The sequence below is a fragment of the Apteryx mantelli genome, chromosome 4 (assembly GCF_036417845.1).
Source record: "Apteryx mantelli isolate bAptMan1 chromosome 4, bAptMan1.hap1, whole genome shotgun sequence".
Lineage (NCBI taxonomy): Eukaryota > Metazoa > Chordata > Aves > Apterygiformes > Apterygidae > Apteryx > Apteryx mantelli.
The window spans coordinates 66,701,441-66,714,414 of NC_089981.1; the positions used below are offsets into that span (position 1 = coordinate 66,701,441).

General features: G+C 37.7%; 1 protein-coding gene across 1 annotated transcript in view; it reads left to right on the forward strand.

Annotated features, from left to right (window-relative positions):
• Positions 1–12,974, forward strand: part of LOC106482900 (neurexin-3-beta) — a 374,181-nt gene that overhangs the window by 249,931 nt on the left and 111,276 nt on the right. Inside the window, exons 4-5 of the mRNA XM_013940616.2 lie at positions 6,215–6,304; positions 12,553–12,860. Coding sequence (XP_013796070.1) covers positions 6,215–6,304; positions 12,553–12,860 — 398 coding nt within the window. The remainder of the gene's footprint in view (positions 1–6,214; positions 6,305–12,552; positions 12,861–12,974) is intronic.

Consider the following 12,974-nt stretch of genomic DNA (forward strand, 5'->3'; position numbering starts at 1 on the left):
GGTTGATTACGAGAATTCTCAAAGTCTCCTGGAGCCCTATTAATGTTACACTAGTCCATGTTAACTGCACCTTGTAGACAGAATTTCAACTCTAATCTAAACTTGTCCTCTGAATTTCTCAGTGTTTTGGACCTAAATGATGCTTTGCTTTGGATTTGGGCCCTACATTTCTTTAGGTTCAAATTTCTGTAGTTAGCATACTGAATCTGAGTGTCTGAAGCAGAGAGATGGTGCATCTGGAAAAGTAACTTGCAGGAGAAAATAAGATAAAAGAGAGATGGGCAGCAACACAGAGGTTTTGGCTGAGGCAGTGGAAATATAGGAGCAACTTCAGTTAACTGATCAGAGGAGTACCTTTTGCTGTTGTAGTCTTGCCTGATAATTCTCTCTGCTGACTTTAGTACTTATGCTCCCGGGACCTCGTTGTCTTCTTTCGTGAGGGCAATGAGCTGAGGAGAGTTGCAGTGTGAAGGTCGGCTTTTAACTCTGTTCCATAATGAGATGAATGAAAGGAAAGGTGCAGCTCACCGCAAACAGTGTGATGGGGCAAATGAAGGTAAAGTCAAGGGCATCCAGGAGCAAGGGAAGAAAGAGGACAAGAAAAAAAAGAAGAGTTGAATAGCAAAAGATGCAACTTTTTCAAACAAAGAAGGCAAAGGGAAAAACATCATATCCAAGAGTCGAAGCAAACATAAACCATGTCAAGATTTAGCTTCATTAGATAAAACGTCTCTTTCTTTTTAAAGACTTACAAACAATGTGGAAAATGTTGCTGTTGTGTTGTCTCTAAATAAAACTGCCTTTGGCATTAATTTAGGACAGAGGAATCTTTTCTTACGGTATTCTTATTAGCGTCTTCGCAGACGTGACAACACTTCAGGTTGTATTCATATGCTACCGGGATGTGAGCACTTCCTTTCTGCCCAGTGCAGTTTGCTGGAACCTTTCAGCCATTCTCTTTTGCACCAAAGCAGCAGTGAATCATCATGATTGGTGGCTAGGCCAAGAAGTAACATTTGTCAGGGCTTGAATTGCTCTTTTACTTTCTTTGGCTTAAGAATCCACATTGGTTTAGAAATGGGCTTAATGTAGTAAAGCTTGTTTGTTTTCTTAAAGGAACCATGAGAGGACAAGCAAAACATCTTCCAACACTGAAGGGTTTTGGGAGAAAATTCTGTTTTGCCCATGAGTAAATTTAAACTGTCTCACCCTGGGCTGTTGCACTATGTATCAAAAGCATTTCCTGTGGGAACTGCCAATAGTGATTAGCACAAGCAAATTCTGTTGATTTTTCCCATTTTAGTTTGATTTAAATTGAAGATTATCATGACCCAAAGCTAGGATAGAATTTGATCTATTTATCCACGCAGTCCATGGACCAGGAATACACTGAGGGCTTCAGAAGAAAGACAGAAGACTGACAAGAGATCGTATTTAACCAGCAGGCTCTGAATTTTACGATTTAGGTGCCAGATTTTTGGGGCGGGGAACAGACAAACAAAAAATAGAGCTCTTCTCACAGATTTCTCTCCAAAATACTTAGTTTTCAAGAATATCTATGGTATTTGAAACGTTGTGAATATTCAGGTTTAACGAGATTAAGGTGTCCAGAGGATTTCAAAGTACTGCCATGAGTCTCCTTAAGGGCATAACACCCTAGTTACTTGCTGCTTTGTTGGAAAAACGGAGGTCATATCTGTGTGAGCAATAATACTTAGGAGATCCAGGAGGACTTCTGTTATTTGTACTTATGACTACTATGTGGAATAAAAGACTTGTTTTATTCCAGTCTTCAAAGAGCGGGAACTTACTGTGCTATAGAATTTTGCATGAGAAAGGAGAAAAAACAGGTGAAGGAATGCACCTCTGAGATTCAGTTCTTTAGCTGGAATTAAGTGAAACAGATCGTGAAGCATATTGATGCATCGGATTTTATTCTGCAGATTAAAGAAAAAAATGAGGGTTAAATGAGTAGGTCCTATTGATGATAGTATCATGTAAACAGCTAGAACTTCCTGGAGAAAAAATACTTAGTCAATCACAAGTAGCAAAACTAATCAGTAGAGCTTTATTTTGCCAGATTATATCCTGCAGATCTTTGAGACCCACCTTGATTATGAATGTGTAAGAGCTATAAGTTAAAAAAAATTTTTTTTAAGTGCATTAAAATGGATTCTTTTATCTTGTGTATTCTCTTCTGAAGTACAGTCTTGAATGAGAGCTGGACTCAGAGAGAAAAAAATGGGTCTGAATGATTTGAATGAAGGAATAGTTTCTTCTTGGAGGAGTTGAAAAAATGTGTGTTATCACTTAACTCTAGAAAAGCATGGCACTGAGGTCACATGAGGATTGTTAATGACAGTTTCTGTGTATGCAGATGGACAAGAATCCCCCTAATGACATCATACTCTGATGTCAGAGGGCCAGTAAGCTTACTTCATGTTGAACTTTTGTCTCTTCGTGTTGCAAACCATGATATTTCCTTTCTGAACTCTCGTATCAAATACTGTGTTTATTTTTTAAATCACAACTCAATGTCAATATTATTTGAATAATTGTATGTGTTTAATGGTATTTACTGAATATCCCAAACATTTAACAAAGGAAAACTTGTTCTTTAACTCAGTATTGTAAATGGAGTATATCAGTGAACACATTCTCATGCACATGTTTTTAAAATCATCCTTACTAATGTCTGAAATAAAATTTAAAAACAAAAAGACTAGATCATATACTAGTGTTTTAATTTAAACCTGCTTGAATTTTCTAATGTCCTTCAGTTTTTCATAGCTTTTAAAGGTATGATTTTATACATATTTTAATCTTGATGAATATATCTGCTAAATAATAACAATTATAAAATTAAATTAAACCGGATTTTTAAAAAGTCATTAAAGATGTGGTGGGGAATAGTTGTCATTTCTGGCTTTCTTGAAGGTCTAGGACTGTAGTATAAGAAACCCATTTTTTTCTGTCATGTCTTTACTTCTTTCATTGTCCCATTTCCTTTTTACCTTAGTCTTGCTGGCCTGTTCTTGTGAAATGCTCTATTTTTGAGAAATTTCAATTTACTACATTCTTTCCCTTCTACAGTCAGCCTTCCGTGAGACTGCATGAGGAAAAAGCACTCCATGTCAGCCACAGGGCTGACTCTTAAGTCCTTGTGAACAGTGAATCATTCTTTATTCTGAAAAAGATCCCATTACCTTCAGTAGAAGGTTACTTATGTACATACTGAGTGAAGCGAGTGGAGTTTTTGTTCCAAGTGTATTACAGAATTTATTTGGCTTTATGGAAAATGTTCTTCTCCATCACCGCAGAGATCTCAATGTGTTCTCATCTAGCCAGAAGTCCTTGCTCAAAGCATGCACTATGAAGTGGTGAATAATGCCCATTTCTACTGAAACCATAACTTCCTATTTCCTATACAAAACAGCTGTAGTAGCAGACTCTCCACATGTGTTCATGTCAGGTTTGACAGAGAAATTTCAGAGTTTACAATGAAATTTAGGAGTCTTAAGTCCCATTGAAGCACCTCCTAAGTGTCTTTCAGATCCTGATACTCATTTCTTACGCAGAGAATAATATTCATGCTGCAGCAAAGCAAAAATATCCTAAGGCAAATGCATGATTTCTATGAATGCATTTACTAGGTTTAGCTGGTTAGATGAAGGAGAGACTGGATTAGTAGGTTGAGAGAAGGCTGAATGGATAAGCAGAATTGCTGTGCTAATTGTTTATAAGAAATAAATTATTTTCGTGCTAAGCCTGACTTAATTACTTCTGTTTCTCTTCTCCCCAAATCAGGAAGTGTGTTTCCCTGTCCCAGTGGTCTTTCCTTAGTATCCTTGTCTTAAAAGAATGTGAGAACTTCCGGAAAAGGAACTTACCCTTTAGCATAAGAAACTGAGAAATCAACTGACCTGCATGATTAAAATGACCTCTGCCTACGTTAGTCATCAGTTGCTTATCAATAGAAAGGCCAAAAATGCTTGTTCTGTTGGTATGTCTGTCTCTTTAGCTATCATTTTTTTGTCTATATTACCTGAGCTCTTCTTTATCAAGTATTTTTTCAGATCCTGTGCTGAACATGGTTCAGGTTTTATGTTTATGAATCTGTGTTCACAGAAGACAGAATTGAATTTTTTAACTTTATGTTGGTGCTGATATGAATTATGAGAGCTGGGAATGTGCTCACAGGTAACTCAATGTCTGTGAGTGACTCTGAGCCACCACAGTACGTTGTTTAATGTTATTTGATGCATGACTGACAATGTGTGTTTCAAATACTTTATCTTATCCTTCTAGCTTATCAGAGTAAGCAATTGCAGGTGGCAGGCATCTGAGGCTGGGACAGAGAAAGTGGTACATTGGTATGTGTCAACTAGTGCTTGATTAGATCTTTCCATAATAGGAAATAACAGTTTCCCAGGATGGATTTGTTTTGCCCGTGGCCCCAAATAAACAGCAAGGCTTCTAAATGTTCATGGTCAGAGCTGGAGATATTAACCCAAATCCAAATTGCTATTTGTCTTACATTTGAATTTAAAGAAAATCACATGACGGTTTTTACAAATACCCTTTAACATTAGGTCCGTGCTATATTAAACGTGAATCCATATGAGATTATTGCCAGTATATCACAATAGTCCCTCCCACATGTTTCAGAAATCAGAAGTAACAAGATAATCCTAACGAGGATAGCTGTGGTCAGCGGGTACTTTGTACAGGCTGGCAGCATTTCTGAGCAATAATTGCACAGTAAAGATTATCGAGCACTTCAGATTTGCCAGTTGTATTGCTTGCATTATGGAAGTGTCTGCTCTTGACTGAGTGGAGTATCTTGCCAGCTGTTAGTCATATATTTTTTTTTCCTTGATGTGTCTTCACATTGAAATAAAGATTCCAGCATCAGTTTCAGGAAGGTCAAATAAGTATGAAGGTACATTAGGTTATTGATATGTGGGGTTTTAAAGGAAGCATGGCAAATCATGCAGAGTAGTTGCTGGCTCTTCAACTGCTGTTTATTTAAAGTATCTATTAGAGCACTACTGATCTAAAGGACTTCTGTTTATGGTAGCATTACTTCAGAAAGCTAGTGGCTTACTCTAGTTTGCTACAATATTATCGTAAAGTTTTTTAAAGATAAGCTCTTTATGTCTATCTGAGCAGTTTTTATAAAAATAAAACAAGAAGCAAAAGCTAGAATAAGTTAGAAAGTGACTGTAGCTGAAGCAAACAAAAGCATAATGATGACACTTGTTTGCTATCACTTTGAACACCATCTAGCTGAAGTGCTCCTTTCTACTAGAGGTTGGCCCAGCCCATTTGATCTGCATCTGAATTGTTTCAGTGTTCAGGAGATGTGGACAAAGAGTGTGTATGAATCCTATCCATATTCTGTACTACGTGAGTGATAGGGGCTTTCCTCTGAAGTACACTTTGCTGGATAGTTCTGTTATCCATCAACATGGAACAATCAAACTGTACTTGCCAGAACTGACATTTTGGGCACAGTTTTACTTCTGTTTAAGTTAGTTTCTAAGTTTCTGTTTTCTTCTGGCAATAGGCCTGAGACTTTGGTAACTGGAGGCAAGCCTTCACATATCTTTAATTAACAGCTCTTTCTTCTTTTAAATGTTCTTTTCCATTTTTTTCTATCTTTCCACTCCTACAGTTTTCTTAATCTTCTTTTATCACATCCCTTCAGCATCAAATGCTTATAATTTCTTCCATTCTTTTTTTTTGTTCACTGGGTTTCTAGTCCTAACCATATATCTTCTACCACCAGAAGAAGGTTTATCAAAATACTACTGTCTGCGTATTTCTGCAATTGTCATACTGTGCTATGTCTTTTTTTGCCATCAGATCTGGAGTCTGATCAGAATATTTTAATTCATGTCACAGAGTTAACCCAAGGTCTCATATCCCAGACAAATTATACATGTCTTTTAACTAGTCTGGATAAACAAATACTCTGAGGAAAAAAGAGATATCTTTTTAATTTAATTTCTTTGACCTTCCAGAATCTCAGGCAATTGGGTGCATAACTATTCTCCACCTTACTAAAGATAAGTCTCTCTCTTTTCATATATATTTGCACACACACAATCATTTATTTATAGCTAAATAAGGTCATAAAAAAAATCTAGGATGTTTTAACTATTTCATTGACTTTTCAGATTGTTTTTAAGCTGTTTTTTAAACTTTAAAGGCAACACTGATAGTGAACGGTTCCAAATGGTAAAACAGAAAATCCCCTTCAAATATAACCGACCCGTAGAGGAGTGGCTGCAGGAAAAAGGTAACAGTCATTAAAACTTTCATTTTAAACCCATTTGATTCTAAACCCTCATTTTTAAAGCCTGCAAATAAATGTTTCTTAAATGATAATCGCCTGCTGCATAAATGACTGCTTTAATTTTCATTATAATTTGTGTCAGCTTCCACCTGCCATATGTTGATAAATCATGCTATAATACATTGCTATTAAAACGCAGTTAAAGGGACGAAATTCTAAGCTTGCTATCATAGTAATGACAAACAAACAAGCAAAAATTCAGGAGCCATTAAAAAAAAAAAGGGGGAAGAAAAGACAAGAGCAAAAACATGTATTATGGCAATATAACCACTGCATGATCTTCCTGTTTTGATTTGTTTTAAAAATACATTTATATCTTTATTTTCAAAGGTATTTCTTTTTTCAATTTTTTTCAAACCTGCTTATTAAACCACTTCCTGTAGGTTTCTTTTTTCTCATTACTGTGATTAGCCATTATGGCTATGTGTTTCCTAATTGTGTTAACATAATTAAACAATTTTAAAAAATGTTCTAAGGAAAACATTTTTTAACATTTTCATTTAAACTACAGTAGAGGAGACAGAGAAAGATGATTGTTCTGACACTGTTTTATTATATCTTTAGTACAATTTTGACACTAAAATTATATATTTTTCTAAGTATGGGTCAACTTGTTCCCTAACTTAGTCTCAGGCAGCACTATTAATTTTTGCGGGCTTGCCTGGAGTAATTGGCCTCAGTTCAGCAAAACGCTTAGAAATATGCATAAATCCAGTAGGCTTGAGTGAGACTTCTGCATACGCTTCAGTGATCTGCTAAAATGGGACCTGTGTCAGAAAAGAATTGTTCCTGTATCAAGAGAAAAAATAGTCTTGGATGTAAAGCCTGTGCCAAAGCCTGATGAAGGCAACAGAATAACTCTCACTGATTTCAGCAGAGTTTGGACCGAGCTTTTGGTGATACAGCAAAGAGTAAAACAGAAAGATCACCCTATAGCCTAAATGTAATATTTAAAGGAAATCTCAATAAAAGTTTATTTGCCTTGAAGTTTAGGAAAAGCAGAACACAGTCTTCTCTAGTTTCCTTTAAAGAAAGTACTGCTGATAAAAGGCGGTGACCATTGAACTCAGATCTTGCATTTTCTGTGTTGACATAGTTTATGGGTGTTACCAGATATTCCAAGAAGGAAAACCAGTATGCTGTAAGATTGGAAAAATACCATTTAGATTGTTTTGAATTTCTTAACCTCAGCTACATTAGCAAATTGATTGAGCCAGCATGAATTATGTTATGGCTTAGAAGGATGTGGCTAGCTGCAGTCAAAACATTTTAATATGAAGGGTCTGATCTGGCAACACGCTGTACAGATTGACTTAAGTGAGAGTTGACAGCATTGCCCACTTCATGGTTTTGGTCTATAGTTGTGAAATGTTCATAACTAAAGCAAAAATATTTGTGAAACTAAGACAGAAATATTTTTTAAAGCAGAAATTTTTTTTGACCACCATGGTTTTATAGAATATTTCATTTCAGCTAACTGGTAAACAGATACTAAGATAGAGGTATACAGAAAATGCTTATTGAGTCTCATTGGGTTGCCCTGTTAATTTACAAGAGCCAATTAAAATAAATAAATAAAGCCTAACACTAAAAAGTGGATAATTTTGGTAAGTTTGAACTGATAAAGTCCCTTTAATACTAAAGACAGTGATTGCCTCACTTTTGTTAAAACAGATGCATGTCTAACTCCTTGATGCAACTCATGTGCTTGAGAAACCCACCTTTGTTTTGTCTTTCGGGGTTTTTATTTCCTTTTGGGTTTTCCACCGAATCTTTTATTTTATGCCACTGCTTCTCCAGGTTTGAGCTTATAAGCATGCCAAAGCACTTTCATTTGTAAGCCATCCTGAAGTTTTGAACTGAAGTTTGCCTTCTGTGGATATTGACACTTTGTTAAAAGACAATCACACGTGCAGTGGGGTCTAAACCAGACAATATTTGACAGCTCAGGCACTCTCAAAGCACTGGGTGTTTTTAGACTAGAAGAATATAGCCATATTTTTACTAAGTGAAAGGACACTCAGTCTTCACAGTTTGTATTAGGGAATGCCATCATGCAGTGCAATGCCTGAGATAATATAGCTTTGTTCCTTCACTCCAAAATAGATAGACCTTTTCAACAGCCTAGGTACCACTCAAAGGAAAAAAAAATACCCAGGCCATTCACCTACCCACTCATCCATCTGCTCATCCATCCAACACCTAATGTATCATGGAAGCCTTCTGTCAGAAGCCCTTGTAAAGATGATGAGTGAAAGGGTAGCTCTCTATCAAAATGGAACAAGATGAACTGATGGACGGAGGAACGGATAGATCCATCAGAAAGACAGCGTGTAGAATAGCTCTCTTCCACATATGAGTTGTCGGCTTGAGTGAGGTGAGATTAAATACTTTTAGATTGACAGTCTTGAGTGCCATAGATTTGGCATTCCTGTGGTACCATTATTACAGAATTCATAATAATGAAATAGTTCATTCTTGGCAAACAAATACAACACAACATCATTCTGAAGCAGCATCATTATTGTATAATTTCTTAATTTTTAATTTTATAAATTGGTTTAAAATATTTATTAAGAGGAGCTCAGATTTGCAAACTTGAATTGTATGAGCAAATAGCAAAACATCAAATGTGAGTAAAGAAAGGAGTGTTGCTCCTAAACTATTCAACTTTAGTAGTCATAACAACAGCAGATTTCATTACTAGAATGTTAATGCCTGGCGATGGACAAATGTTATCTATTCTGCAATAGGATGAGCTATTAAAGAGCCAAAAGCATCTCATCAAACAGAATGATCCTTGAAGTCCTTCATTCTGCAAATCTCTTGCTCACATGAGAAGCCTCATTGATGTGAATGACTGTACTTTTTGAAGCAGGAACTATTAATGTAAATTAAGGTTTGTAAAATCAAGCCTAAAATCTCTCCTAATATTATGAAAAAAGTTACACTTTGCTAAGATTGCTTTTGATAGATATTCTGTTTTCCAAATGAAGAAGTCAATGAGAGAGCAAACTAAGAATTGAGACCTTCATCTGTGCAAAATGTTAACAAAATAACTGGGAAGCTTAAAATATGCTTGTAGTTTTTCTCTAGTAAGATACTAAGATAGCAGTAGGAAAATTCCTCTCTGGAAAAGAAGGACCATAAGTCTGCAGTCCTTACACATCCAGTAGAATTTACACATATAAGCTGTTCCTCAACAAAATTCAGTGGCCAAATAAATTTTACCTAGGGGAAATAAAGTTGCAGATTCATATCATCACAACAGTCATTAGAAGAGGTCTAAGGTGACAGAATTATGTGTATATTCTCTCAACAATTTTCTCTCATTTCATATCCATTTCCCTGCTGTCTTTGCTCATGTACACATACATAATGGTAGAGTTATGAGTGAAGAATGACAAGTCATAGGTAATTCCCAAAAGTGATTGTTCTTTTAGCAAACGCAGTTCTAGTACCAGTGCTGTCCCCAGCATTAACCGTATAGTACAGTGCATGATTTTTTTTGAACTGGAGGACTTCATTATTTAACCAGTAAGGAAGACTCCAAAACTCACAAAGTTCCTTTTCGACTGGAGTGGGGCCATCTTTCTTTTTTACGTTTTCTTTGAGCATTAGAGGATGCAGAGGAAGACCCGGAGGTGGAGAAAGTGATGTTTGTTTCAGCCTTAAAATACTAACTCCTCATCCATGATAGGAAAGCAAGAGATATGCCAGACATGTCTAAAAGTGTTCTGTGAACTTGGGTTAGAGTGAGTGTCATCCTAAGGAGTGCCATAATCCTCCAGTAAAAGTGGAGGAACCCCTTTTCTGGCCTGTTTTGGGGAGCTCTCCTGGCTCGAGCTGCAAAATTTCTTCTTCCTCACCATCGCCCATCCCCTTTTCCTTTGGTAAAAGATGAGAAAAGAGACGGTGTGAATTCAAGTGGAGAAAAGAATGAAAGTAGAAAGCTTTGACAATCAGTGCCTTTCCTCCATTTCCAGGGAAAAGATCTCAAGATTAGTGAAATAACTCCCTGTTCCTTATTCTTCTCACCTCCAGCTTTTGGCACTCCATCCTGACTGAGGTGGGAAGGAGGGAAGAGTAGCAAGTGAAATGTCTGGGTAGGTAAGGGAGGAGAGAGTATGGAAGGAAATAGAGTGCTGGGGGGAGGGAATGCAGGAAGGAGAAGGGAAAACGGTATAGTAAAGAACTGACAACATATCCATTAGAAAATCTAAAACACTGACAGGACAGAGTCATAAGGAGGAAAAGCAGACTCTGAGGACATAGTATATGCCAGAAGTTCAGCCTTCTACAGTGTACAATGCCACTTGCTGTAGCTCTCAGGAGAGCAGAGAGAGGAGCTAGGCTGAGTGTTTTGACAGCAATTGCTACTGGATTCCACTTTCCTCATAGGCAAGAGAAGAAATTGACTGATTTTCGTGCTGGGGTTGTGTGGCTTCAGTGCATGTTTGTTGATGTTTTAATAGACATAAGCTGCCTCTGGTAAGTTTAAAACCTCCTGAGACGCAGCAAATTGCATCAGGTGTTTCAACACTTTCCAGGGGAGGGATACCCTACACTCTCCATTTTTATTTCTCATTTCTTCATCAATGCAGTTCTTCCACCCTGATCAAGTCCTAGTGTTTCATTTACAAATCTGTGGGTGAGGAGCACAAGAGATGTGCAGCCCACCTCCACATCTCCATATGTTACACCTCTCCATGCACTTTTGCTTAGCTAGGTAGGGCCCTCTTTGGGGACAGGAACTCCTTTCAGATACATTTCTTCTCTTGTCCCCATTCTCTTCCCCATGGTCCATCCTGTCACCATAAGATGATGCAACACCGCATCACCACTTGACTTCGAGACCCGTCACGACGACCACCAAAATTGGTGAGCTCCCCCTCATATTTTGATCTACTTTAACCACTGGCTGTGCAGGAATGAGCAGTTGGTTATAGGCTGTGATTTGCCACATGGTGGCAGTTTGCACCCTCTCATCAGGGTGGACTAGAGAGAGGAAGGGATGAGTTAGCACTGAGAAGAGGGAAGGGGATGGGGACATGTGGTGCAAGCTTCATAAAAATGGGGAAAAAAAGTAGGTGTTTGGATAATAGTTGACTCAATGCTGCTTTGATCACTGTTCTGAGCTCTGGCCTGTCTGGTTGTCTGTTAATTCAACAGGTTACAGATGGCATGCCCCTAATCTTCAGAGGAACAGTGACATAATAGGCACTGCACTTGCACTGCATGAAGCAATTTATTTCTTAAGATAGTCAACCTAGTGCAGTCTGGGACATAAGCAGTATTTATGGAGAAGTCCAGGCTGAATGTGTTTTAAGTGGCCACAAAACTAGGTGAATTGGCAATTATTACAAGGATTTATTTTGAATAAATATGTTTTCTTGTTACACACATCAGTCCACTCCTAACACACCTTGTGTGACCTTAAGTAATCCACTTAACCTGCCTACACTTCAGTTTCACTGTCTGTGAGAGGGGATTCACATGTAAGCATTGGGAGGGTTAATCATCTGAAGCACTGTGTTTTCTTCACTGTTTCAAGAACTTTGCTCTTTCAGAGACATCACAAATGTTTGTGTTTGATGTTTTCTGATTTTAGACTTGTGACCCTTTGCAACACAAAATTTCAAGGCTGAAGAATATGGTTTAAGTTTCCTGCACAACCTGTATATCACCTATCCTTAGAATTTTTTTGATGTTTACTGTCTTTAAGCCACCCTTTAATACCTTTACATTATTAAAAGTGGCTATACGAGTTAATCCCTTCCTTTGACTAGTAAGTAGAGAAGGTTTTTTATGGGCTAAAACTTGACAAGTAGTATGATCTGAATTGATAGTAGAAAAATTATCACATATTAAAGCCTTATTTGTAGGTTAAAAAGGGTTCCAAGTGTGAAGGTGTGGGTTCATATTTCTGACTGAATCAAAGCTTCTCCAGAGTTTTGATTTGTGAGTGGATGTGGAAGTATGGGGTTCAGGTGTTCTTGCTTTCAGGCTAATCTTTATTATTAATTCTGGGGCAGGACATTTGCATACTGTATTTCTACCCTGCAGTCTTCATAAATACCACCAAGAGTGAATCTACTTCTTTGTTGTCAGTCCATTGTGGCCAGGACTCAATATAAGATGAAAAGCAAAAGAAATGTCTGGCAATAATGTTATTCACCCCCCTTCACTAGGACGACAGTTAACGATCTTCAACACCCAGGCGCAAATAGCCATAGGAGGGAAGGACAGAGGGCGTCTCTTCCAAGGCCAGCTCTCCGGTCTCTATTACAATGGCTTGAAAGTGCTGAACATGGCAGCAGAGAACAACCCCAACATTAAAATCAATGGAAGTGTCCGACTTGTTGGGGAAGTCCCTTCCATTTTGGGAACAACACCCACAACCTCCATGCCACCAGAAATGTCTACTACAGTCATGGAAACCACGACTACAATGGCCACCACTACAACCCGAAAAAATCGTTCGCCACCCAGCATCCAGGTGAGTCAGTTGATCTTCTGCATTTCCTTGGGTTCTTTCTTACTCTCTGTTTTGCAGCTCGCTTGTAAACTCACTGGGGCCAAGTTCTCTGAGTTAGGCTCCGTGTAGCTCTTG